General features: G+C 42.7%; 1 protein-coding gene across 14 annotated transcripts in view; it reads right to left on the bottom strand.

Annotated features, from left to right (window-relative positions):
* UNC80 (unc-80 homolog, NALCN channel complex subunit) overlaps nt 1-27,632 on the bottom strand; it is a 124,795-nt gene that overhangs the window by 30,509 nt on the left and 66,654 nt on the right. For 12 of the 14 annotated variants that reach the window (XM_068196445.1, XM_068196450.1, XM_068196455.1 and 9 more), the window contains 23 exons: nt 26,687-26,884; nt 24,523-24,630; nt 23,663-23,801; nt 18,944-19,125; nt 18,445-18,576; nt 17,733-17,919; nt 16,616-16,747; nt 15,969-16,112; nt 14,534-14,634; nt 12,933-13,019; nt 12,252-12,435; nt 11,534-11,628; nt 10,587-10,676; nt 10,129-10,230; nt 8,549-8,729; nt 6,632-6,900; nt 6,148-6,282; nt 5,368-5,506; nt 3,695-3,791; nt 3,004-3,174; nt 2,716-2,808; nt 563-598; nt 30-248 (listed from right to left, as the gene is read on the bottom strand). In XM_068196445.1, coding sequence (XP_068052546.1) covers nt 30-248; nt 563-598; nt 2,716-2,808; nt 3,004-3,174; nt 3,695-3,791; nt 5,368-5,506; nt 6,148-6,282; nt 6,632-6,900; nt 8,549-8,729; nt 10,129-10,230; nt 10,587-10,676; nt 11,534-11,628; nt 12,252-12,435; nt 12,933-13,019; nt 14,534-14,634; nt 15,969-16,112; nt 16,616-16,747; nt 17,733-17,919; nt 18,445-18,576; nt 18,944-19,125; nt 23,663-23,801; nt 24,523-24,630; nt 26,687-26,884 — 3,221 coding nt within the window. The remainder of the gene's footprint in view (nt 1-29; nt 249-562; nt 599-2,715; nt 2,809-3,003; nt 3,175-3,694; nt 3,792-5,367; nt 5,507-6,147; nt 6,283-6,631; nt 6,901-8,548; nt 8,730-10,128; nt 10,231-10,586; nt 10,677-11,533; nt 11,629-12,251; nt 12,436-12,932; nt 13,020-14,533; nt 14,635-15,968; nt 16,113-16,615; nt 16,748-17,732; nt 17,920-18,444; nt 18,577-18,943; nt 19,126-23,662; nt 23,802-24,522; nt 24,631-26,686; nt 26,885-27,632) is intronic. The other 2 variants (XM_068196446.1, XM_068196454.1) reach the window with 1 other exon arrangement.

The raw sequence follows: 27,632 nt of genomic DNA, 5'->3' as shown, positions 1-27,632 counted from the left end.
CAAGTAAAAGCAGAATGCCTGGGGAATACCTCATGTGGGACTTCACATCCAGCAGCTCCAAAGAAGTCACTCGGGGCTCACCAGCCAGATTCTGCAAAATCTTCAGCCTCGGACCACAGTGCTTGTAAAACTCTGTGCAGATATTCAGCAACGACTCCCGTGGTCTCCTGAACTCCTCTCTGGCAATTCTTTCATCCAGCTCCTCTCGGGGAAGTCCCTGGCCCTCCTCCATTAAATGAAGGTTCTCCCTGGAGGATACAAAGTAAGACACAGCAGAGGGTGTTATATGCAGTAGATCATCTGGGATAGATTACAACCTCTTCATCTTCTTTTTGCAACAGATGCTTTCCTCTGCAACTGAAAGAAAGGTAGTTGCATCTGCAATTGAGAAACAAAAAAAAAAGGGAAGTTATAATCTTCCAAGTCTTGCTAAAAATGTAAATATTTTCTAGATGGACTATCCTTTGATACATTCTGTGACAAAAGGCTGCCTGTCACAGCAACCATGTGTGGGAACGTTTCATCACACATCAGGGGAGACTGGGATAAAATTTTACTGTACCTGATAAAGTGTAGTTTGGCTCCCTGTTCCGGGTACCTGGGAAAACAGAAACAGTGAGGTTGCAAACAGCAACTCAGTAGTGCCTAAACTTACACTAAAAGAAAGTGACACTGTTCTAGCCCAGAGGTTTATGCACCATGGTCAGGATGGCATCTTGTGTCACTGGAACAATGCCTACACATAGTTTCTGACCACACTGAATTGCCTTTATCTCCCAACTTCCATAAAAAGCATTTTCCAAGAGTTACTGGCCTTGTTCTGAAAGGAAAAGTTCAGACTTAAAAAACATAGCTCTCTTTCAAGTGATTTCTCTCACTGATTTTCACCCCAGTGCTCAGTCTCTTTCATAGAACCAGAGCTCACCAAGTGAAAAGAATACCTCAGAGTGGGTTTGTGGGGGTTTTTTTTGTTTGCTTGTTTGTTTTATTGTCATTTTCTCTTGTTACTTCTTTTTGAGAAAGCATTAATAGACCCTGCACCACTTGGCTACCATGTCCAAGGCTTGAACAGTAATCATTCTAACCTCATGAGACTCCTGCTGCTGCTAGCAGATGTCTGTTGCAATGTTAACACAACAGAAGAAACAAGTGCAGGAAACCTGGAGCAGTGCAAAAATATTTTGGATCAGAGGCTGAATGTCTGATAATGAGAAAAATCTGGAAATGTAAGTCAAGATGCCTGAGTCACCCTGCACTGGGAATGTCTACATTGTCTGTCAGCAGATACATATTAACTGCTCTCCAAAATCAGCAGACAGATAATAAAGAACTACTTTCCATTACACCTTATTTTCCTTAGACTGAACAATCTTGCAAATGAAGTAAATGGCATATGTCCACTTCAGACTTCAGCATGTCTGGTTTATCTGCTGGTTTGTCATGTCTGGAGTTTATCTGCTTCTCTCATCAGGGATTGAAAAGTCAAAGTCGTGTTTTAACCACGACTGAATATATTTTAACAATAACAGACTGATGACAGGAGTTACCAACCAAGATGTGTACACATTAATAAAGTGACATAAGAGCCCTTTGATGATCCATGCAGAAATTGATTTCTAAACCCCTTGAATTACTAAAAAAAAAAAGAAAGATAAGTAATAACTTGGAAAACTCCAGAAAAACAGCTACCCCAGCTTTTGCTAGGCTACAATTCCTCTTCCAGGTCAGCACAAACATTCAAATTTTTAGCACACCAAGGCATAGTCTGGCTAGGAGAGGGCAGGGCTGCCTGCTGCAAAGAAAAAACTTTACAATCCCAAATGCTCGTGGGTGGATTAATCCCTTCCTCTATGACCAAGTAAATTGTCAGTGGCCTTGTCTAATTTGCACCAGCCTAACTGGAATGGTCACTAAGGCCAATGATCAAAATTACAGTTCACTGATGCCATGTCCTTCTTTGTTTCCTTCTTCTGTGAGGAAGTTCTTTGGTGTTTTGTTTTGTTAGGTTTTGAGGTTTTTTAAGAAGGACAAGAATATTTCCAGGCATCGTTCTGACTTCTCTCAAGTTGTCAGTTACCCTTCCTGTGCTCTCTGTAACTACAAAAAAAAAAAAAATCCCAGACCAATGTGGAGGTAAAGATCATGGAAAGAGACCACAGGGAATGTACAAGGAAATGGGAAAGGGAACAAAAGAAAACTAGAGGGGGTGCCATCTCTGAGAGCCTCAGCTGATAGGCAGTTTGAGTTTGTTCAAACTGTGTTCAGCCCCTTAGAACAAGGCCAGAAGGACCTGACCCTTCTGCTGGCCAAGCATGCTCTGCCCACTGTCACTTTGACACTGGACTCAGCAGGAAGCAAAGCAGGAAGCAAAGCAGAGAATGAGTGAGCTTCAGCAATATACTTCTAGAGGGCAGAAAGGGGAATGAATCATTTAGGATGTGTGTCCTCCATTTTGATACTCTGGTCTTCTATTGTTTTAAACTAGAAATCCTAGTCTCGGGTATTTTGGGTATCATCAGAAATGCAGTCCTGGGAATGCGCTCTTTGGATGTGACTGTTTTCTCCCACAATACAGTACCCAGAGCATTCCCTCAAGCTGCCTGAGCAATTCCCTCAAGCACTCTGAGCAATAACATATTACCTTACAGAAATAAAAAAGAAAAAAACCCAAACCAAAACAGTTTCAGAAAGGGAAAAAAGAAAGAAAAGCCTTACCTGGTGTTCACACCTGCTGACATGGTGTGGTTTGCTGTTGTGGTCCCTTTATGGCCTTGGTCACATCGACTCATCTGTGGGGCTGTCATAGGCCTGGCAAAGAGAAGGTGAACAGCACACTACACATTAAATCTAACACGCACACAGAAATTTCACAGAAATTACTTGCAGTAATTTTACCAAGTCTGAAAAACTCAAGCTAAGCTGCGTGTTGTGGCCTCCTGGGCATTCCCTGTCCCTGCACAGACAGCCAAACGCAGGCTCAGCCCCTTGGCCCATGTGTGTTACCTGGTGAGAACTTCTACACTGTACAGGAGGGCCTGCAAAGAGGTGGCAAGGGCACCCATAGAAGCAATCTCCTCACGAGCTGCTGTCCCAGTGTCCACTTGAGAGGTTTGTCGCTTCAGTTTTTGCAAGTAACAGGGAACCAGGGCTTCCAAGACCATCAGCATCTGGAGGCTGGAAAAATAACAATACTTGCTCTGTTTTGTCATCCCTGAACTCACATTGGGTAGAGGCTTAGGTTTTGATCTGAAGACCCTGGATCTATAACTAGGCAATGATTTCATGGCTTCCCACTAGAAGTCTTGAGCCAAAGAAACAATTGGATTAGGAACTTCAGAGGGAAACTAGATGATGCATGAAACAATTATAACATTAACATTAACAATAACAATAATAACAACAACCACCCCCTGAACTTTCAGGTATCTTCCAAATATGTAATCTATTTGCTAACAAGTATTTTCCCTTTCCAAAGACTCTTTTCTTCCCTGATTCCCTCTTGCAAACTAACATATGTACTTTGGAGCTGGTGTCACCCCTAAGAATGGGTAACAGGCAGAGGCTTGGCCTCAGAGAAGCCCCACACTTGGAATTCTTTATCCTCTGCCTCCATTTGCCAGCCTTGCTTTCACATACCATATGCAGCTTTTATGCCTTTTCTGAGTGTGCACAAATCAAGACAACAGAACATCACCTTCTGAATGACTCAGGAGCATAAGCCACCACTGTCACACACAGCTTGATGGCTTCACTGATGGAAAAGGTCAGATCTTCATTCCCATAGCAGAAGTCTGAGGGAGTAAAGCAATATGAGAAGACTATCACACAATCATATTAAGTATGAAAGGAGCTAACACATTTCCTTTTCCCCCTCTCCTATTGCTTGCTTTTCATGTTAATAGTGCCCAATAGGCTTTTGGACAGATAAAAATCTGTCTCTGTAAAAGAAACATATGCTGCACTCCTACTTGAACCCTATTGTCCAAGAACTCAGTAGGTGAAACAGCTCTCAGCAGGTCACCTGCTGCTGAGAAAATTGCCTACAGAGTCCTGTTTCAAACATCACCCATCAAAAGCTAAGTCTTAACCTCATATATGGCAAGGACATGTGTCAAATTAATGGTAATTTTTATGCTTCCTATGCTTTTTTTCTTAGCTGTTCCAACCACACAAAAAGTGAGGCTGATGCACCACTGATGGCAGAAGATAGTTTTACTTCTCAAAAATCAAGCCTCTTTTATACTCATAGCCACATGGGTGCCAGCACAAAAGTGACTCTGTTTTGCTAGTGATTTCAGACAAAGGTTTCAAAAGCATTTAAGTCACATACTACAAATATCACTTTGGGCATAATCAGTTCTGGGCATAAAGAAAGAATAATATTTATAAAAGAATAATATTTTTAATAGAACTATAGTCCTGTTTTCAGTGGTGACCTTGTTATGCAGGAGCCCGAGTCAAAGTTAAGGTCCTAAAACTAGTAAATCATAATTATGATCTTCATATGGAAGATACCAGATACACAGCACGCTCATCTACAGTCTCATCATCAACTCATGCTTGAGAATTTTCAGAGATGTTTTTAATAGCTCTCCACTGAAATCTCCAAGATTTTATGCAAATGTTTGGTACAATCCACAAAGTGGAAGAAAAATCTTCTGTTTCTGTACCACTTTCTATATCATAAAATCCCACTTTATTACAAAGCTTTAACTCTAAGGCCAGACAGCCTTCACAGTGCATCAAGATAACTAATATTTAAGAGAAGTGCAAATTTGGAAAGCAAGTTGAAGATCCTTATAAAAATCACAAAGCGGCCAAATTCTTAAATGCAGCATTGCATGGATTACTATCAAGAGACAGAATATCCTGGATTACCTACAGCCACATATATTCTGCTTTATGGTAAATCAACACCCTCCTCAGGAGCTCAGCACTGCTGGATGTCTGAATTGTATCCATCATCATCTACTAGTCACAGTCTGCCCACGGGAGAGGATGCTTTTGTTTCCTGTCCACATGGAGCAGAGAAGAGGATGACACTGATCCTGTCAGTATAACACAGTTTATCAGGCATCTTTATTCTTCACTCACACATGTTAAAATTCAAAATGCCAGAGGCTAGTCTCAGACTAGAAGGCTTAAAGCAGAAAAAGTAGCTTTGGAATAAAATTAATAATTCCCCTCCTGCAGAAAATATCAAAAGGGTGATGGTGATAAAGCCGGTCTTAAAATCCCCACGAGGCACAGCAAATAGGACGTTCCTAAAGAAGAGAAGGGCTCTGAAGAAATGGTGCTGCATCAAATGTGTGTTGAATCAATAAATAATAAACCATAATTACTGAATACAGGATGCTTTACTATTACCTAATGACTTGAGAGGCTTTTCTGCTTTCACCAGCTCTAAGATGTCCAAAATGTCTGGAGTATCTCCCTCCAAAGACTGCAGCAGGTCAAACAGACACTGAGCTGACACTCCTTTGCTGGTTCCATTGTTTGTAGCATCCTGTTCCAACAAGAGACATTCATGTCATCCCAGGAATGTTTATCTGGAGATGTGGACAACCTTTGCTTTCGACAGAGGGTCCACATGGAGTTCAAGAGCCCATTGCTTTCAACCAGTGAGCCTTGCCTGACTCAACAGGCTGATGCCGCAGTGGGAGCAGGATCTGAAAACTGTACACAGATCTTTGCTGCCCCGTGCAGGACAAAGATAGGTGTGCTGACAGTGTCCCACTTCAAATTAAGATCCCGTTAACATGCCTAAAATGTTAGAACATAATTAAGGAATATTTTCAAACATGACTAATCTAGTCTTAGATGTCACATGTGCTAAAACTTGGTTTTAAGCTTTTAATTCCTATTGCTGGATTCTAAGAACAGATTTGCATTTAAAGAGTCATGAGCCATTATTGTCCTTGTATAATATATTTATACACAGAAATTTAAAGTGAGACCACATTTAGTGGCCTGGACACCAGCAGCCTGCCATCTCAGCACCCTGCTCCCTCAAGTGATGCACAGAAGTGTGCAGAAATAAGTGGCAACCTGGTTCTGTGCAGCACCGAGTGTTCTCTGCCTGTGACCTCTGATGGGTGGCTGCACACACAGGCTTCCCCCCAAGACAGAAAGATGGTTGTGACTCACAGGGAACTCCAGGAGAGGGGCCACGCTGGCAAAGAGCTGCAGGATGAAGGGCTTGCGGTGCAGGACGTAGAACTGGCGGCACGCGAACTCGATGGCCTGGCGCAGCTGGGGGTTGCTCTCGTAGTCGGAGTACACCTGAGCACATGGAAAAGGACATGGAGGCACTGCTCCAACTCTTCACCTCCTGAGCCCAGGTTGGACCAGCTACAGCACTGGCATTCCTGATAGGTTTGTCTAACACACTGTTGAAGATGGAGACTGGACCACCCAAGCCCTGTTCAAGCTAACTTTGAACACTCACAGCGAAGGGGCAGCCACAGCTGCTCTGGGCAAGCTGTGCCAGGGCCTCAGCGTGCTCACAGGGAAGAACTCACAGGAAGTTCTTCTCACGGGAAGAATTTCTTGCCAAGGTCTGACCTGCAAGTTGCTCTTTGTCAGCAGGACATGGCAGCATTCCCTGGGCTTGCTCCTGGGCATGGCTCACCTGCAGCATGCTGGGCAGCACCCACTGGTAGCCGCTGAGGGAGAAGAGGTGGTTGAAGTGCACGGCCGTGTTGATGACCGTGGCAGCGTACTGCCTCAGCAGGGCACTGTCCTCGGGGTGCAGGATCAGGGCACCGTTGAAGACGTTCAGGAACAGCATGATCTCATCCCCCCAGGGGAACTCGCTGGGCATGCCAAGGAACATCTCTTCCAGCAGCTTAATCCACAAGCTTTTCTGAAGGGTATCTAGGCCAAAGAGCTCTTTGCCAGCTGCAGGGGAGAAGAGCAATCAACAGAAAGAGCAGTCAGCTCTGTCCACCACAGCCAGCCTCACCTCGCTGCAAAGAACCATCCCAGAACAATGACCATCCTTCTGCCTTTTAAAAATTATTTCACCCATCCTGTGCTTCTTTAAGTGCCCACAGGGCTTGAGCAAACCTCAATTTAAAGCATCAGTATGAAGATGAAGAATGATATATGGATATTCTCAGTTCAGTCAGAGAGAAAAGGAGAGATTTCTACCAGGCTGAGCCTGGGAAACAGTTGGAAAGGAATGTAAATAATTCATTATCTCTCTTGTTGTTAACATTGTTTACAGATATGTTCTGCCACCGTGCGTCATTCACAGCGCACCAATCGTGTGAGATGTTTTTACTTTAAGACCAATGAAATTGGTCTGCACGATGTGCTCTATAAAATGAGCAATGTATTTGAAATAAATCAGTTGAGTTCTCTTCTCACCTTCTGACTTGGAGTCTTCATCATTCCCGTCCTGCCTCAACAACTGTGTGATTGATATCCCACAGTTCATTAATCTGCTGGTTGGACAGTCTTCCTTAAAAAGTGGAAGATCTGAGCTTGTACATGCATCATCTGCCTCACACAGAGGCTGTGCAGATTTATGCTCAGGTTTTATGTCCCAGGTGTCCCACACATTACAGGAAACTGATGCAGGGTTACAATAATGCTTCTGAAATCAAGTGCCTTTAGGGCTGGTACAGAACTTGCCAATGCTTACCACTGTGCAACAACGGCCTATTTAACCTATTGAACATCAAGCTGGAAACCCTGCTTAACATCCAGAGCAAAGTTTCTGTGTGGACTGTTTCTTTATCCCCACTGCAGAATCTGCCCAGTCTTCCTTGGATGTCAAGGATGATTCCTCAAAGCAGATGGCAAAGGACTTTGAGTAATCCCTTTTAGGTAGTCTCATGCATAATTTTAATAGTCAATTAAAACTTATTCTCATTTGGGTCCAAAGCAAGCAGCCTTGTCTGGAGAATTCTAACAGTGAAGCCTTTTCTGATGCTGTGCTTACAAATCAACAGCTCACTATCAGTTTCCCCAGGAAGAGATTCATCAGCTTCCAGAAAAGCTGCAAGCCTGTGTGTTTCTATGGCAAATGAAGCACTCACTGTGATGCCTTATAAGGAGCTGGAACAGAGGCTAGACAGAGTTAAGAGGAATAAAGAGGATATTTATTGAAGTGCCTTCAAAGGCTACACCCTGGCAGTACCGGAGCCATAGTCGTGGCTCTGCCCAGATGGCTCCAAGATGGAAGCAAAAGAGGGCTTGGTCACGAGATTTCACATTTTTATAAGTTTTGGACCATTAGCATATTGGAGCTAATTGTCCAATTACAGCTGCAGCCCGTGAAGTCCCATCCTTCTTGTTTTCCTCTCTTCTGTTCACCCTTGTTTATGCTCTTGGGCCTGAGATCTGGATCAGCTGTCCTTGAGAAGGAACTGTTTTGTCTCCCTGCTCTGTGAAGAGAGCTCACCATCCCCTTATATGAAGCCCAGACCCACACACTAAAGGAGCACAGAATCTGAAAAATAGAAAAGCTAAAACCTGAGGCATCAAGTGAAACCTTCAGGGCCTTGCCCAGCCCTCGAGGAGAGCTGCCAGGGGATCATACCGTGGGGGTCACTGAAGAGCGAGAACTCGGCATCAATGGCGCTGCGGGGGAAGGAGGGCAGGCGGAGGAGATCCTCCTGCAGCATGGACACGTGGGACTGCTTGTGGGCTGGAGGGATCTTCTGCGTCAGGGAGATCAGGAACAGCACCCGCCCCACCTCCTCCAGCTTGCGGGTGAACACCTGGCAGGGAAAAAGAGACAAAAATCTACCTCAGCCTAATCCAAAAGCTCTTTAAAATGCCCGTGCACTTCAGCAGGTTCATTTCTATGGCTTGCTCTGGTCTGAGGGATGCTGCACTCATGGGTCAGAGGATCACGGTGAAATTCACAGGGCTGGTGCTGCACCCTCTTGCAGCATCTGAAGATCTTGGAGATCTGTGTGCCACTGTTCTCCAGCCCAGGTCTGCAAAGGTGGCCTGTGTTTGTAAAAGTGGCTCTAACATCGCTTTCCATTTCAGTCTTCTGGAGGACCCTAGTGGTTGTGGAACAATTTTCAACTTTGCCATGGGTTTTTCTGTAGATTAATGTAAGCCCCAAGGTGGTCAGAGAAACCAACATCAAGCTGAAAGCCCTATATCTGTATTTCCTCTCTTCTAGGCCTTAGGCTATATTCAACAACAAGCTGGAATTGCTATCTACCTTCTGGGATAAGACATCTGGCCATGATATGTATAATTGCAAAAGAAAAGCAGTCAATAAAACAAAGCAAGTACTTTTCCAAGTAAAAAAGTACTTTTTTTGCTGCTCAGTGGTGGTTACTACAGTGTTGCTTTCTTTGCTGAAGCTGGATGTTTTCCAGCAACATCTTGTATGACTAGAGAGAGGCTAGTAAATGTGTGATACAAGTTTTACCTTAGAAGTATTTTGGGCTCTAACTGTTCTAAACATAAAAATGTGGAGAGCAAAATAATGCCCTGACAAAAATGTGAGGCCCATTTAAATATTTTTGGATCATGTAGAGTGTATTAAACTAATTTATTTGTGGAACACTTCCTAGAACCAGAGTAATTTCTGTTAGAGAAGCAACCAAGTTGATCTCAAGTAATTTCAGATTTTTATTGACTTTCTACTGACAGATGCAGCACGTGAAATATTGTCCTATCCTGTGCCATACACATATGAGATGGCATTGACTTTATTTTCCACTATTTTAGCTGCTAGTAGCTCTTAAGCAGCTTTATAGCTGCCTTTTATAACTACTCCTGATGATATTTTCCTACTCTCAGTAAGAACACAACTACAATAGCTGTTTTTTGGCTACAAATATACAACGGTTAATACCAAATGCATAATGTTCAAGCACATTCCCACACATCCTTTTGTAAATTTTCTGCAAAATGGTCCACTAAAAGGAAACTGGCTGCACAGAGTGGGGGAGAGGAGAATTCACATCCCACTCTAATCTTCCTGCAATAATGTACAGTATATAAGGCCCCAAGGCAGATTTCACATGGATCGCTACTTCTCCAGCAAAGCTCTTGATCTGCATGCAGCATGAGGAAAAGCCTTTAAAAGGAAAAAAAAAAAAAATCTTTTCAGGGTTTGTTTCTGGGAAGAGGTATTTGGTGACAGTGAGTTACCTGTTTCTGAATGAGCTCTTGACCCTTTTCTGGATGCATCTGCACCAGGTTGAGCTGGGGAGAAACTGACCTCCGGAAAGGATAAATATCACGGACGTAGGTCTGCCAGGAAAGGAAAAAAGTGTGTTTTAAACAAATGTAATCACTATGGCATCACTCAGCAGAATGGAATAAAGGACCCTTTAGTCTTTTCTGAAGGGCAGGGGCTTTCAGACAGTGTCAGGCATCATGAAAGAGCACAAACAGAAGAGAAATTTGATCTTTTCTAAGAAAACTAGACATTCTCATCTTCTGCCTTTTCCCTCCTCTCTCAAATTCCAATCTTTCACCATACACAACTAAAGATGTGGTGCCCACAGACAGAGGTCTATTTATAGGATGTTTGTTCTCCTTCAGATAACCCTGATGTTTATAAAGAAGCAAGATAAAAAGTCACATGGACTTGATCTTTGCCTCACCTTGTTGTAATGAATGAGATTCCAACGCTTATCCATTAAAAAATAATGAGAAGACTGAGTTTCAGGTATGTTAAAAAACTCCAAACACTCCTTAAAAGAAAGAAATCAAAATATCCTGTTACTTTTTAGTTGTTTTGTACAAATACCACAACATCCTAAAGAAGAATATCCATCTAATAATCTATAAAGGCACAAACATGCATGCCTCAATCAGACTGGCACAGTGTAGTGGCTTTAATTACTTATTTCTTTCTTTAATCATGAAGTACCTGAGTATTTTTGTGATAATCAAGGCATGCTGACATCACAATTTGAAGACTGGTGTTACTTGATATCACACATATTTGTCTGACTGCATGAGCCACTTGGGCCTGGGTATTTATCAAGACTTAGTGATAGGTGATATGCAGAGACACTGAAGTTCTGACCCTTCAAAACACTGAGATGTGATTCCCAGTAAAATTTAACACAGTCAGACAAACTGAAGGCTTTTACAAATCTGTTTCCTATGTGGCTCAATTAAAACCATCCAGGAAATTTTTGGCAGAAAGCGACTGCATAGCTCCTGGATACCAGAATATTGTTGTGGCTACTGAACCATCGTTTTCACTCTGATCTTGATCAATCTCTCAGCTCTAGTGTTGATAAAACCAAACATTTAAATGATTTGTGTTATTTATCAAAAGTATACAGCAAATACCCAAAAGCTGCAGTGTCTCCAAATGTAGTTGCATTTGTGAGGTTTGAGTTCAGAGCATTTCTATTCTCCTTAAACGTGGGATCCTGTTTATTGCAACCAAGCTCCCCTTACAGGGACACAGACATGTCTGTGAGCAGAATTTCCCTCCCTGATGCTGGGACAGGATGGTCAGGCAGAACGGATTGCTGGCATCCAGGTATGGCAGGTAAATGTAAGCAGTTTGTCCAGCTCAGAAATTCACTCCTACCTTCAGGAGAGCCTCAAACTGTGTGTCCTCGTGGACTGGTAACTGGGTTGGGATGTCACACTCATTCTGTCCATGCACAACAAGGGTTTTTGTGCCTAGAAGAAGAAAAGTTGTTGCATTCAACCTGGCCTCTTTAATTAACTCAATTTCAAGAGACTGCCCATGGAGAAAGAGTGGTACTTGAAATTCATTCCTGGACAGGCAGACTAAGCGAGTCCTCTCTGGAACTATTAAGCAGTGTTAACATACTCTCACACTTCCACAGTTTAATGAGAAATTGATCTTTGATCTGTTCTTAAAGGATGAGCTGACTTTAGCAGCAACTGTCAGCTCTGAGGAAGAAACACACACAAAAGGTCAAACCTGTTTATCAGCAAGATATCTCATCTGACCCATGATACCCAGAGTCTGAATGGTAGAGATTTACAGTGATGCTCCTGCCAGCCTTTCACAGCCCAACTGGCACAAAGCTCTGGGTTGAAATACTGTTCTAATTCGCTTTCCATTTGCTTCTTTTAGAGCTCTTAAAGTAGTTTTCTGAATCTCAAGTAATCAGCAGTAGAATTTACTGACTGACTACTCAACTGAAGGAAAATTGCCTTAAAATATGCAGCCATTTGTAACAGGTTTTTTTCTGATCCGTTTCTGATGGATCTTATTTTTGGTAAAGTGGGCTAGAAACTTTGAAGTAAAGGAGATTTAAAGACTTATGTCATACCTGGCATTGAGGCAGTCACCAGCAGCTTCACTTCACACTGTTCCTTCTTCATGGTCTGTTTGAGATCCTTGAAGAAGAGTCCTTCAACATAACCCACCACTTCCCAAAGGAAGGTAAGAGTGGCAGAAATGGCATCCATGCCCCATTCACATGGAGTCCGTACAAAATACATGATCAATCCTACCTGCAGGTAGTAAGTAAGAGGAATATCAAGTTGTACACATTCTTTTAACTGTGCAGTGTTGTATAAACACAGAATAACAGTATTGGTCTACCTTTCTTCATTCAGTGGGATAAACTCATTAAACTTTCATCCTGAAATTTTTTTAAAGAAGTTGCTAGATCTGCTCCAAGAGGACTGTCTATCAGCAAAGCACTTTCTGAACCCAAATTAGGTAAAATAATAAAAGGTTTCTGGTGCTGGGACCCTTCTATTTGTCTTCAACTCATTGACCGTGGTTCAGTTCAGAAATCCATGACAGGTTGCTTAGGGGTTTAATGAAAACAGAAAGGTTTCTTTCCCTCTCCCCAGATGGCCAGAAAGGCTAGTGGAAGCCTGGTGACTTGCACCCACAACCAGGAGCAAGTATGAGCTATATAAGAAAAATAAAGTGCATTTATTGCACACATGAAGGCAGAGGAGAGATTCTGGGCTGCACAGTGGGCCCACAAGCTACTCACCAAGTAGTTAAAGAGGATATGAGATGTCTGGGCAGGAAAGTCTCCAATGTTCAACAAAAGCTTCCTCAGCATATACATCAGCTCGTCCTGGAAGAAAAGCAAAAGTTTTTTCTTCCCACCAAAAAGTGAAGAACAGATTTCTCCCTTTTGTCCTTTCTTGCTTTGTTTCTTCCCATTTTTCCATAGTCCCTTTTTCAGCTTTGTCTCTCAGTGCATGAAGTAAAACTATACACCTGGTTACTGCTCCCACATATTGCAAGATCAGGCCCTGGGCACTGCATCCAGGCCAGTGTCTTTCCCATTTTACTTCAGAGAGGCCAGTACCGCCTGTTGCAATTTGTACTGACTGTGATGCTACTGATTGTGCACTGCTGTCCCTGTGATTATCCCAGATGATCTGTGAAATCCAGTTCATCTCATCTCAGCTGTGGCTGTGTGGGAAGAGTGGGCAGAATATATCTTCCCTTCTTTTGGAGAGTGCCTGCCTTAAATGTAGACTAAGATACTCCTCATGGTGGGAAGGGATTATAGAAGGGACAGAATCTCACTGTCAGCTGAAGAGAGAGATGGCATCACAAATGTCTTCTATGGACCTTATCCTCTAACCCCACAGCAGATTTGAGCCAGTGTTGTAGGCACGGATATGCACAGGACAATCCACGCCAGTGATACACCTGTAGGGAAATACACCTGTTCTCTGTACTTGTGGTCGTAGTAGGCCTATGAAGAGATGGTGAAACAACAGCTTGCAATGGCTCAGAGGCCTCTGATGCTGGACAGATGACAGCTTTCTTCTCAAAGGTACTGAACAAACAACCTCTCTGACCAGAGATGTTGTGGATGCCCCATCCCTAAAAGTGTTTAAGGGGAGATTCAAAGGGGATTTGAGCAGCCTGGTGCAGTAAAAGGTACCCCTGTCAGCAGTGGGGGACTGGAAGTATGTGATATTTAAAGTTGCTTCCAACGCAAACACTTCTGTGGAAAAGACATGACCTTCCCTTAAATGAAAGCTTTGTGGGTGATGGCTGAGAAGTCTCAGGAATAGTAAGTCCGCCAATACCTGCTTGCTCAAGGAAGAAAAGGACAGCCTTTCCTGACATTTCTCAGGTTTAACATTCATTTTAGAGTCAGTTCTTAGGTAGTGGCTTGTAAGCTGAGGCCAGTGATACTATTGATATCATACACCAAATATGCAGTTGAGAAAGTGATAGTACAGTTGAGACTCTCCCTGCCTTCTACAGGGTCAGAACCAGCATGTTTTTCTTCCATAAATCTTGGAAGCAGTCTAATAAGCCACAGAGACACAATGCCACCCCATCTTGCAGAGAACCTGAACAGAGTGGCATGAGTGAAGGCAATACTGTCTGTGCCATGTTCACTAAACAGCAGCTCAAAACTTGGCTTGGAGCAAGTCAGATCCTCAGTGGTGACAAATCAGCCATGTCCTGTTTACATCAGGGGACAAAGACTGAAGCCAAATGATGAGATGCTGCATTGTAATAGCAAATTCTTTCTCCAGTGATGTCCACGAAGTGCCTCTGTTGGCAGCTGTGCTCCCCTGCTCTGAATTCTTACACCTGCTGGGGAGGGGCAGAGGGTACCTGTCGGTTGCTGATGGTGAGCTTCTCGAGGAAGTGGCGCAAAACTGTAGAGGGGTCTTCAATCAAGCAGTTCCACAGGACCTGCTGGGCAACAGCACTTACTGTAAGAGAGAAAGGAAACCAGGTCAGAATTGTCTCTTGGAAAAGCCATGAACTGGTATACTTAAAAAACTTTCCTAGTCTTCTTCCTTCCTCTGTCATATTTTATACTGAACACTCAAGCCACCATTTGATGTACTGGAATTCCTGGTAACCAGTGCAGTGACCCCAGTAATAATAATCACAGGCCTAGTATTTGAACCTTCCCTATCTACAGGTGATATGACAGGAAGTACTTCATGACTGTTAAGGAATGATAAAGAAATAACTGATTGGATTCTTAACTCCAGATGGACAAAATCCAGCAACTGAGAGATATAAATTAATGTACTTTTTTTGTTCATGCACGTAAGTTCAATTTCATGGTGATTCATAGAATGATTTGATCTGGTGTTGGTGAGCAGTATTAGATAGTCAGCAGGGAATTGTGTTGATGATCAACTCCCTGAAGTGCAATTATTTGCAATCATCTGAAGGTCAACAACAACATAGAATTATTTGTTACTTTGTTTTCAGGACTCAGCTCCTGATAACAAAATCACACATACGTTGTTTAGAGGGCTGGCTACATACAGCTAAAACTGAATACAAAATGTAACAGGAAGTGAAATGCACAACTAGCTGACATGATGAGTGAGAGATGAAGGAATCAAAACAGCCCACCATGTATCCCCACTTTCAATAAAACAAATACAAGGAAATATACTATTAGTTTACAGAGACATCGTAGACCATAACCAAAATGTTCAGGCTATGTATAGGTGGCTTTCTGCTTGTCATAGGAACACAAAAATCTGAGTGGGAATATATCTCCAGAGGTCTTCAGTCCAAGCCTTGCTTGGAGCAGGACTGTTACCTACACTAGGTATGTTAACCACAGCTACGACAAGCCAGGGCTTGATAAGCCCCTGTGCATGGAGAATCAACAGAAATTATGCTCCTGGTGATTAACTTCCTTCACAATTTCTAAACTGAACTTCCCAAGTTCTAAACTCTAAGACAGTGTTCTTCTAACTCTGTTTCCTTTGAATCACACCAAACAAGCCCAGCTTCTACAATTACTCCTCAAAGAACACTTGTGTTAGGCCTCTTACCATCCTTGTATCCCCCCACTAGATATTTTTTCAGCTTCTCATTATTTCTTTTGAATTAGGGGCTTTTTTAGGATCCTGAAAAGGCAAAATCCCCTCAATCCCAAGCACAAATTATATAGAAAATAAAAAGAAAAAAACCCTACAAAGACACATTTCTGTTGTAAATCTACATTCAAATAGTTTTGAAACTGGTTCTGCCATCTTTAAGCAACAATCCCTTGAAGATTAATTGAGGTCAATACCAGCTACTCCATCCTCCCGGACTTCTCCATCTTCCATCAAATGGACAATGGGGAGCACTGCTGCACAAATGCATGCTGGAAACACAGCCTGAGGTGGCTGGGGCACGTGATGGTTTGGAGTGTGCTCCGTAGCGTGTTCTTCATCTGGAGCAGCAAGAGGAAGAGGAGTTAGGGAACACACTGTGCTACTTATCTGGGCAGGTTAAAGAAACATTTATGTTAGTGGCTCTACACGCAGAACAAAGATCAGAACACTGCTCACTGTGCAAGCATGACAGGTTTGCTGCTGTCACCAAGTAGAAATGGCGACTCCAGCCAATTTCTTGATCAAGAATTTTCATTGTAAATATGTAATTTTTCAGTTTACATTTCTTTTCTTGTATGCAATCCAGTTCCTTTTGATAAAATCCCTTTTTTCACCTAGAGTGCTCCCTGTAGCACTACTCTCAAAGTAGAACATGAGAGGCAAGAGAAAGTATTGTGACAGCAGAGGTGAATAAAATAATGAAGGGCAGTAACTTATTATAAAGTAGCTCAAGCTTGGGAATGTATTTGGCAAAAGGAAACACCAGAGCTTTAAGGGGCAACAGGAAAGGCTTCCAGTGAATGAAATCTTGGAAGGAATGCTCCAAAGTGAAGTCACCCACCTTCTGCACTGACTGCTGAGCGCACTGACCACACAGAGCCACGGCGGAAAGAATAATTCCTGTGAGAGGTACTGGAGGTGCAGGACGGGCTCACAGAGAGACGGCGGGAGGCCAGGTTGGCAACTTCTTCTACTGACAAAGAGAATAGGAAATGTCAATCCAGATCCAGCTGACAGACTTCAAGGAATTTTTTGAAGGACAGCAACTGCAGCCCAATGAGAGCACTCAGAAAATACATTAACAGCTATAAAGATCAGTCAGATAGGTAATTTGCTCATGCTTTGGGAAACAGCAGAACATTGGTCCATTAGAGTGTTCAGTGCTCTGGTGCATCACATTTTAACAGAGCTGGCTCTGTACTTCTTTTCATCCACTCCCTGTTAACCATCATTGTTGCTGTGCTTAGTTTTTCTTAAGAACTAGGATTCCTGCTCACAGATTTTCCAGTGTATGCTAAGATCTCATCAACTCTCTACTCACCTAATGGCACATACCTTGGAATGCCTTTAATGAAGTCTTTGTGCTCTGTTAGCCTGGGCCAGTAAAACTCCTCACTCACAGACTAAGCTTATTGCGACTCGTGTCATGTAACTTTGGCTGTCTGAAAGTTTGGTTCTGAGCTTGATCTGGTCACCTGGGCTCCCCCACTACTCACTACAAAGGTAGAAAACCTCAGAGACAATTCAGTGTATCCTAAGTTCTGTTTCTTAAGACGGATACAGCCAAAGAGCAATTCCTCCCACCCTTTAATTACTAAAGAGTTAAAAGACAGATTTCATTCCTAGTGTTGCATATTCTCTTGTGTTAAATCCTGCAAGAAACTGGGAGCTTTGAGGTGTTAAATGCTGGCAAGTTCCACTGAAGATGGGGCAGATGGGGTCAGTGTCTTTATCACCCAGTAAGAACTCCATATATCCAAGGTTTTGTCTCTTCTTTGATACTAATTTTCAAATACACTTTTTCCCCATGACTTGGGCTCTTCAACAAGTTGATATGGTTGGGACCTTCCTAACACTAAAAATCAATTTTCCTGGACATCACTGCCCTAAGCAGTGCTCTATGTTTGTGGGAAATGCTCTCAGGTTGCTGGAATGGAGTTCCTGGTCCCAGAACACACCTTCTTCTTCCTGCTCAGAGCTTGGAGTACAGGAGGGCTCGTAGCAGGCCTCCTGAGTGATGGGGATGGCAGTGATAAGACTGGCTTCCCGGCCCAGGCGTTTCTTCTCTTCCTCCTGCTGCAGGTTCTTCAGGATATGCTCAGCTCGCTGATGGGAACGTGACACAGCTCGGGCAGAAAATGACTTCTGTTGGGAGGAAGAGAGAAGAAACACAGCCTGAAGCTGTTAGTTAAGATGCACACAGATTTTCTGACAAAGGCTTCACCTCAGTGACCTTCAGCAACTCAGTTTCTAAATATAAATCAGACTAGTGCCAGCTGAACAGAGATTCACCAGGAGAATTATTGGAAATAAACCTACAATAAGCTTTGGTGCAAACTCCTCCCAGGAGACCCCATATGAACCAGCGCAGACTAAATTGTCTCTCAGGCAGTTCTATTGAAAAAAATCTTCTCTTGGGGGGAGAGCAGCTGTGTGCTCCTAAGATCTAATTCAGTGTCTCTCACAGGGACACGAGGTGCAGTACAGTACCTCAGTGAACAAACAGAAAAACTCGATGCCCACGTAGAAAATTCTGTGTCCTACACAGACTATACTAGATTTTTTCCCAGCTGGGAAGGAATCTCAGAGGTTAATCCACAACTTTTGGCTTAATTTACTGCACACCTCTACAGAGAAAAAGCAGTGCTTACTCTCAGGATGTCTGCTTACCGACTGATCTTCATTTATAGGATCCTGCACACTCCCACTGCACTGAGGGACCCAGGGAGGGTCAAACATTGGCACAGATGGCATCCCCAGCACAGGAGAAGGCAGAGTGAAGTTTATACTTGGAGGGGGAATCTAAACAAAACCATGAGAGACATTTTGTTACAGCAAACTATTATTGTCAGTATTGTTAAGTGAACATAAGCACAAGTAGCTAAGATATAAATTAACTCTGCCAATTTTTCCCACCTCTGTATCTCACTGGACTGTAGCACCATGTAGGACACACATCTTCTCTCCTATCTCCTGACCTGAGGTCCCATTTTATTCTCCCTATTTTATACGGGACTTCTTCATATCACCTCCCCCACTAGCGAGAGTTATACAGTCATTTTTTTACCTAAACAGAGCTTCAGGAAATTTCATGGCAGTCTGTCATTACACATTTAACCCACAAGGCAAGCTGTAAATATCAACATTAAGCTTCATGTGTCTTATCTACCTTGAAGATCTGCTGTGCTCCCTCTTCCATCCTTGGCCACACTTGATACCTGAACCTCCACAGCGTGTGAAATTTAAGAATGGCATTCAGTCTTTGCACTGTTTCTGGATGATGAAACTCGGACATCAGCATGTCAGAAACAGCCTCTGGCACCTTCACAGCACACAGCAGGAACATGGCAGCTGCAGGGAGACAACAGCTGATCACCCGTGTCTCTCAATAATGTGTTTATTTGGCAAAGAAAAACTGCAGGTGTAAAAACCCACACCAAAAGAAACCCCAGCTTGGCTCCGTAAATAGGATCACCAACCTACCAGGCCTAGAGAAAACTGTATTGCTTCACGAAACCAAGCACACGTGATTCCACCTTTTGGAGCCACACAGCATTACACCTGAAGCTTGTAAATCCTTCTGGAAAACCTGCTTTCTGAAATAAAGTACAGCTTTGATCTTCTCAGCCATGACTTGTTTAAAATAAGAACATCTCTTGAAGTAAAGGGACTAATTGAGTTTGGCTTTTAAAGACTGCACTTCCAAGTGATTCCTGGGTTGATTAATCAAGGCTGATTTAACAGAAACTCTGCCTTTAACAGAAGCTCTGGAACAGGAGACAGTGCCTCAGTAAAAGTCACCTGGATATTTTCATGGTAAAACTAGTTCTTATTTCAGGGAGCTCCATGCAATAATCCCAGTCTGTCTCCATGAAAAAAACAGAGCAAGACAAAGGACCATGCAAAACAGCATGATGGTAGCTGAGCAGGACACTCCCCCCTTCCACAGAAAAGCTTATCTGGCCTGTCCACCATCTGGTGCACAGCTCTAGACATCCTTCCCCTCCTCCGTGAAGAATTGAGGTGACTCAGCCAGACAAAGGTCAAGCAGTGAGTTACCTCTGGTGCCAGGAGTGGAACTCCAAATAAACAACTGAGTGTAAAACCAGATGTGAGGAAATAAGCTACAAATTCCTGACTGAGAGACAGCTTCACAATCTATAAAAGCTACACGAATTTCTACAGAGTCTCCTCCACGCTCTCTGAAATATACAGGGGGATCTTCTCCTGCAAGGTCAGATGTGACTCCACAGATACTTTCCCTGGGAATTGAGAAGAAAGATGCTATGTGCACCCCATCACCAGTTAGGTGGTACTTTGGGTTTTAACCTGCACTGCTTCTTTGCTAGCTGTAACTCAGGTACCTCTATTGTGCACTGTATGTTCTCTGCTAGTAGTTCTTTTTGCTTTATTACTGTGTAGCAAATAGTCTGTTTAAAATCTTATGTCTGTTAATTTTGTGCCTATTAAATAAATAATTTATTCTATAATGGACCAAATCAGCCATTATTAAAGAATTTGCAAGAGAGAGTGTGTTTTGGGGTGCTGGCCACCCCAATAAAGCTACTGCCTGCTGCCAGAGGCCTGGGCAAAAGGCAGGGACTTACCTAAGCTCCCACCTCCATTCGTAGCAGTAGCTGAGCTGATCCATAGTTGCTTCCATGGATCATATTTGAATATAAAGAGACATTAATTAAAGTACAGACTGATGGAGGCCAATCGGTGTGGATGGTATCTGAGGGGCACTGCAGGAGGCAGAAGCACAGGGATTAGTGTTGCAGTGGGAGTTCAGTGGTGTTAGAGAATCCATGCCTTCCTTGACCAGGAGCTCAGCACACTGAAGACAATTCCTCTAGATTTGGTGGCTGTTCCTCCACAGTAGCAAGAAGACATTTGCCAATGTTTTCTTCAACGCTTATTCAGCAGGTGCCAGGCCCCAGAACAGTGTTTGCGGGAGGCAGCATGACCACTGCAGGACAACAAGGCTACTCTCTGACTGCCTAAGCTCCTGGTGCTGCTCAAAATCTGTGGGGACCTTGACATTCCTTCTGCTCTCTGATCTTCTCAAACTATAACAAGTCTTAGTAGGACAGGTGTAAAAGGGTGAGTTCATTCTGAAGCAATCAAGAACAGAAACAGAGCCTCAGGAGAGGTCTGCAGATGGTACTGTAGTACACGAACAAGGCATTCTTTTTAGCCAGCTTCTGCTTTTATCCAGTTTCTGTAGAGCAACCCTGGGGGTTTTCAGAGTTTGACCTTGAAGAATACACTTTATGCTTGGGCTGTATTCACCTACTACCAAAAAAAGCTACTACAGACCCTCAAATGGATTTTAATCCTCCCTTCAGGAAAGGGAGAAGAAGAAAGGTGTCTTTCAGAGGCTGCTTTGGAGCAGCAGCCAGCTAGTACTCCACAGGAAGAGCAGCAAAACTTCATCCCATTCCCTGTGACCCATGCAAATTTTTTATTAGAATCACAGAATCAATAAGGTTGAAAAGGACCTCTAAGATCATAGAGTCAAAAAAGTATCCAAAACTATTTACTCAGAAAGGGTCCTGAAGCAGGGAAAGGAGTACTGCATGAGACAGATTATTTCTCTTTATTTTGCTCCTTTCTCTTCCTGTCAACACATTTGACCTGGGAAAGGCAAAGATTGAAGGGAGAGCACAGAAAAACCTGGGAAATGAAGTGTTCTGTGCACTGGTGGAGTAGATGGAAGTGAGAGGAACCTGAAGAACATGAGAAAGGGGAGGGGGTGTCAAACAATGTATTTCAGGGCAGAATTCATTGTTAGCTGTAGAAAATAAAGGCCTGGTGTACTGGATTGAAATGTGGTGGGAAGGGGAGTGATGTTTGAGGAAGCACTTCAAAACCCTTGCATTGTTAACAGCTTTTGATGAAAATACCTGTAACCTAATCTTCAGTGAGACAACACCTCTGACTGCCCCACAGGTATGCAAATCTGTGAAAGGAGGAAATCTTTCAGCCATTTCCTTGCATGATGCAGGAGGAAAAAGAATTTGAAAGCTGTGGGAGATTGATTTACAAACAAATTCAATTAATTTAAACTTTATTTAAGGAAACTCTGTATTGCATGTAAAGGATGCTCACAGTTTCTAAAGCTGATGCTCATGATTTCTGTTCATTTCACATTGGTACACACTGACCAGGAGTATTTGGACAGGACAGTAAGACTAGAGAGGACCTTCTGACTTACATCATCAAATTGCTTTCACAAGCTCTTAAACCAAAGGGCTTCTGCTTTCTTTTCTGGTGGTTAAAAATCTGTTTTCCACATGAAAGAAGTCATAAAAAGTTATTATACATCTTCATTCTACTCTAACAAGTTATTCTTAAATATTTAATAAATAATATTTATTTAATTAATAATTAAATAATCCTCTCTCTTTGTCTGATCTTCTGTCATTATGAAGAGTAAAGATATCCCCTCTTAGTCTGAACCCATTAAATAAATATCCTATCTATCATGCAGGCTCTTCATTCTTCCTGCTATCCTAACAGCATCTGTTACACATAAATATCTTACTTCAGTGACCAAAATTGTGCATTTAATGTGCTGTGTCTAGATAATTGTAAATCACGCTTTACAGTTGCATTTATACTTTGAATTGCTAATAAAATAATACTTCTGACACATCCTGATGGTTTATTTTCTCACAGCTGGTCATTAGGTCAGTATCTTTTGGCCAAGGGATAAACTCTGAACCTAGATTATTTCCATGGGAGAAGATCCAAGCTCATAGCAGAAAAATTATTATTCCTACTTTGCAACAACCTACATGATTTTCTATTTTATTGTAATAAATTTCATGCCAGGTGCAGAATTTTGAAGTGCTACTTTCACAGGTATATGATGTCCTAATCATCTGTCTTAAAGATGCCTCTCAACTATGTGTCATCAGCAATCATCTGTACACTTTAAAACCAAGTGGAAATTGAAAATTCAGATAGTACCATACAAAAACAATACTTAATGAGCAATGCTGCTGTCTCCAGGCAACATGGGAATTTTCCTTACAGCCTGACAGGAGCTATGACAGTTTCACTCTCATTCCCTGTGTCCGTTTTTGTATGAGCTCTCAACTGGTACTGATACCTCAGGTTTTAGCTTTTCTATTTTCCAGATTCTGTGCTGCTTTAGTGTGTGGGTCTGGGCTTCATATTAAGGGATGGTGAGCTCTCTTCACAGATTAGGGAGACAAAACAATTCCTTCTCCAGCTGGGGACCAAGGACAAATGATCCAAATCTCAGGCCCAAGAGCATCAACAATGGTGGAATGAGGAGAGAAAAACAAGAAGGATGGGACTTCATAACCTAAAGCTGTAATTGCACAATTAACTCCAATATGCAAATGGATCAGAACTTATAAAAGTGAGAGACCCCGTGACCAGTTGTCCATTTTGTGACCATTTGGGTTCATCTTGGGTGTAGCCCTGGCTGGGCTGCCAGGTGGATCAATTGAGGCCTCCTAATAAATCCCTACTTTATTTTTTAACTCTGTCTAGTCTCTGTTCTAGGTCAGCCTTCACAAGGCATCAGTACTAACATTTCCATGAGGCAACATACAGAATGCTTCAGTAGACTCTGGACAGCCTGAATCACAGTGTTTCCTCTGCCTACAAATCAAATTGAATACAAATACTAATTTTTATATTCTCCAAACATCCACCACCATCCAGGGCCTCAGAGAGAGTGCCCTCCTGATCCTTCTAACCACCTCTTTTCCACAGAACACACAAAGGTTTATGAAAATCAAACAGCCCCCAAGAAACCCTTGGTGGCATTCCGATTCCTCCACTACAAAACTGCAAATTCCTGTGAGTTGTGCAGCCACAGCAGCCATCCTGAGTGGTTTGGCTGTCTCACCTGCTGCCCCAGCCATGTGCTCATCCACGCTGAGCAGGAGCTCCCACGCTGCTGGCTGGATGTCCCCGTACATCTCCTCGGTGAGGATGGGAGCCGCCTTGATCAGCAGTGACAGAGGGGCAGGGGACAGGCTCATTACCTGGAACAAACCAAGCCACGCCTTAGGGCTGAGCAAGCTGTCTGCAGGGAAGAACACACCCAGTGATTTTACCCTGGTTTTGGTCAGCAAATTACCCATCAATAACTTCGAGGTTCATCCATTTCAGAAAATGCTTCATAGAGGGGGCGTGCCTTTCAGCCTGTACTAAAAACACTTGGCAGTGTTTCCAAGCTAGTTCCTACAGTCTTCTGCTTGTCCCTCACATCACCAAAACACAAAAAAAAGAGGACAGAAGGAAAGCCAAACTCTCCCAAAGTGGTGCACAGCCAGCAATACAGGTCCATTAAACTCTCACCAAGAATAGGCTTATGAAGAGTCTGTTGCTTCATCAGCAACTTTGAACAAGTAAGAACAAAGAAAACAAATACTGCAAACTGACAGGCTGCAATTAAACTTATCTGTGAATTCTCTGGGTTTTTTTGTATCCTCAGCTCTGGTGCATATGTCATTATGGAAAGCCAGAGATGCAGACTGTGATTTAATGGAGCTAAATGTTTAAAGAGTTCTTTGACCATGTTTCCTTAAGAGGTTTAAATTTAGTATTACTCAGATTGGGAAAAGATGTAGTGTTGAACTGATTGATATTCAGGAACAGTTCTTCACATGGGCTTGGAGAGCCATATATATTTTCCCTCTTGTTGCATTTTAACCTGGCACCTATATATCTGCCTCCCTAACTAGCATATGGCCTAATCAGTACCTGATTCCTGATGTATTTTAGCATTCCAGAGTCCTTCTTCCCTTCCAAGTTGATATCGATCACTCTCTTTTTAAGAGAAGGAGTTCTCAAGCATGACTTGTCTGAGCACTGGAAGGATATAAAAAGAAAGTGGAGTACACTTTTATATTTCTCAAAATGTGGAAAAGGAGATTATGTACAAGAGGAATTTCCATATACTAGAAACCATCTGGTACAAGAGCTGTAGAACAAAGCCTCCTTCTTTGCTGGCAACAGGCCTAGTATCAGTGAGACAACACATTCCATCCAATCTTCTTCTATTTTTAACATTGCTTTTCCCAATAAAATCTTAAGGCAGAAGACAGTAAACCAAATGAACAATGTGAATGTTCTCTGTGTAACCTCCACTGGTGGCACACCCATGTATTTAGTTAAGAAGGTTAGAGGCAAAAAGTCTACAGCTTCCCTCCAAAAAAAAATTACCAAAGAAAGTGTTCTGTGTACAGAATGATTCCTCTCACGGAATCACAGAATCACTGATGTGGGAAAAGACCTCTACAGTCAAACCAGTAATCTAATGCTGCCAAGTCCACCACTAAATCATGTCTCCAAGTGCCACATCCTTAGTTTTTTTTAAGTCTTCCAGGGATGGTGACTCCACTGCCTCACTGGGCTGCCTGTGCCAGGGCTGGACAAACCGTTCAGAGAAGAAGTTTTTTGCTAATATTCAAATTAAACCTCCCCGGTGCAACTGAAATAGCCTTGAGGCCATTTCCTCTCAGTCATGTCCCTTGTTTTCTTGGAGCAAAGCTCAACACCCACCTTGCTGCACCCTCCTGTCAGAAACTGTGGAGACTGAGAAAGTCCCCTTGAGCCTCCTTTTCTCCAGGCTGAGCTCCCCCAACTCCCTCAGCTACTCCTGGTGCTCCAGCCCCTTCCTCCTCTCCATTCCCTTCTCTGGACACACTTCCATGTATTTCTTGGACTATGAAAAAAGCAAAGATTGTCAATTGCTCTCTGAAAGTGAGGTCTCTGCGAACACCCTGCACGTGTTTGTAGGAGACCTCAGTGCCTCTCAAATTAATTTTTCCTGCTGTTTCTTAAATGCTTTGATGGTTTCATGTACGATTAAATGCATGTCTCTGTCTTGCAATTCAAGGTTGGAGATGAAACAAGCCGCAGAAACGCACGGTTCTTTTACTACCTTTAATGAAGCATACCAGCTACTCATCTCTTGCCTGCTTCTGCAGAGGAAATGACTGCCTCTCTTTCTAAACAACTCGGGCTTTTCTGTGCTAAAGGAAAAATGTGGGGTTTACAGTTTTCAGGAAAGAAAAAACATTAGCTTCTTTTTCACCCACTCTGCACTTTCTTCCATGAAAATATCTTTCAATTTTCTAACTTGACAGGAAACAGTCTCCTGGTTGGTGAAGAAACATAATGAATTTTTCCCCTTCATATGCCACTGCCAGCCTCTTAACACAACTGTAAGCTTCATGGCAGTTCCATGAACACTTTTGGTTTCAATGTTACTGCAAAGCAGTTGAAAGGCTCTGCCTTTACAATTATTCAGGATAACTGTGGTCTGTCTGATGTGGTTTAACTGTTGACACAATGCAGTTGATGCCGGGGTGGGCACTTTCCTGAAAGTACAAATGTATTTCCACTAAAGTTAAAAGTACACTTTTACATACAAAAAGGCACAAAGTTGTCTGAATACCCTACTGAAATGGTCATTAAAAGCAGACAAACACTAAAGACTAATGTATACAATTCTTGGAACAGCTGAGAGCTCAGACCTAAAAGAAAGAAACTACACAACATTTTAGAAGAATTTCAAGAGCGATTCTTACTGACAGACAAGAAAAAACATGAACAAAGAGAGAGAGACTCCACAGGGTAGTAAGCAGAGGCCACAAAAGAGCACTAAAATTGAAGTCAGGTTGTAAGTTTTTAAATGACCTTATCAGCAACTAAGATTCATCCCAGTCAATACAGATTAAATTCCTTACATAATGCTGAATGACTTAATTGCTGGGTTTTTTTACAGCAAAGCCAAGCTTAGGAAAGTCTGTATTCATTTTGTCATGAAAGAGCTGTATGAGTACATCATGCAGTTTTTTCAAAGGCAATCATAACGTGCCTGGACAAACCCTAAAACATTCTGCTTTTTCCATTTACTCACTTCCTTTTGTTTTTTGCCTCTTGCCACGTTGTTCAAAGTGCTGTTTTCTCTCAGGGAGTCCACCGTGTCTCCATAGAGCAGTTTGATGGCCCGGACAAGGCGAGCACAGGACCGGCTGTGGTGGAGGTAGCAGTGTGGGTGACAGTAGTCGATGTGCGTGCATATGAAACTTTGCTGGTTGCACAACAGGATCATAACCTGGATATTAAAACATAAATAGTTACCTAAAGAAAATGGAGCTACACAGGCAGTGACTGGGGCAGTCAAAGCCATCTTTTCCTCAGCCTGGCTAGGGAGGTGTGAAGCTCAACACAGCTTTAAAAAGGTATTTGTCTGTGTAGGTCTTCATACTGACAAGAGGTTTGCAAACTAGCTGGGCATGGCTAAAGAAACATTAGTGCTAACAAAGCAAAGGAACAGAGCTGGTATAGATGTGTGTATTCAGCTGGTGACAAGGTTAAGGCTGAGGAAAACAGCATCCTCTCAGTTTGCAGAAAAGCTATTCTATCACCACTCTAAGAGCTTGGATTAGAAACCATCAACTAGCCAATTGTTATTAAAGCTGCAAACCCACCATGCTTGGGGGTTTGTTTCCTTCAAGGGGTGCAAAGGGAAATATCTCAGTATGCTCTGAAGTAGAAATACAATTGCTCTGCATGTCACTGGGCAGACCCATCCAGCCCAGCTCTATGGTAGCTGGCTCAGTTGCTATTTCTACTAGTGTTGCCATGTGGCAGCAAGGAGTAGTAGAACTTATCTAGAAATCAGGTAAATATATTGGAATTTAGCTATTCTGAGCCCGGCTTTACTGGAGAAACACTGGTATTAGTCCCTAAGTTACTTAATTAAAAATAGCCCTAGAAAGTCTACACCTGAGTGACCACTCTGGTGTAACTCAGATGGTTTCTTGCCAGAGGAGCAAAGCTCAGCCCAGCAGCTCTTTGTA

Source organism: Anomalospiza imberbis, chromosome 7 (assembly GCF_031753505.1).
Source record: "Anomalospiza imberbis isolate Cuckoo-Finch-1a 21T00152 chromosome 7, ASM3175350v1, whole genome shotgun sequence".
NCBI classification, from domain to species: domain Eukaryota; kingdom Metazoa; phylum Chordata; class Aves; order Passeriformes; family Viduidae; genus Anomalospiza; species Anomalospiza imberbis.
This window is presented reverse-complemented; position numbering and strand designations above follow the sequence as displayed.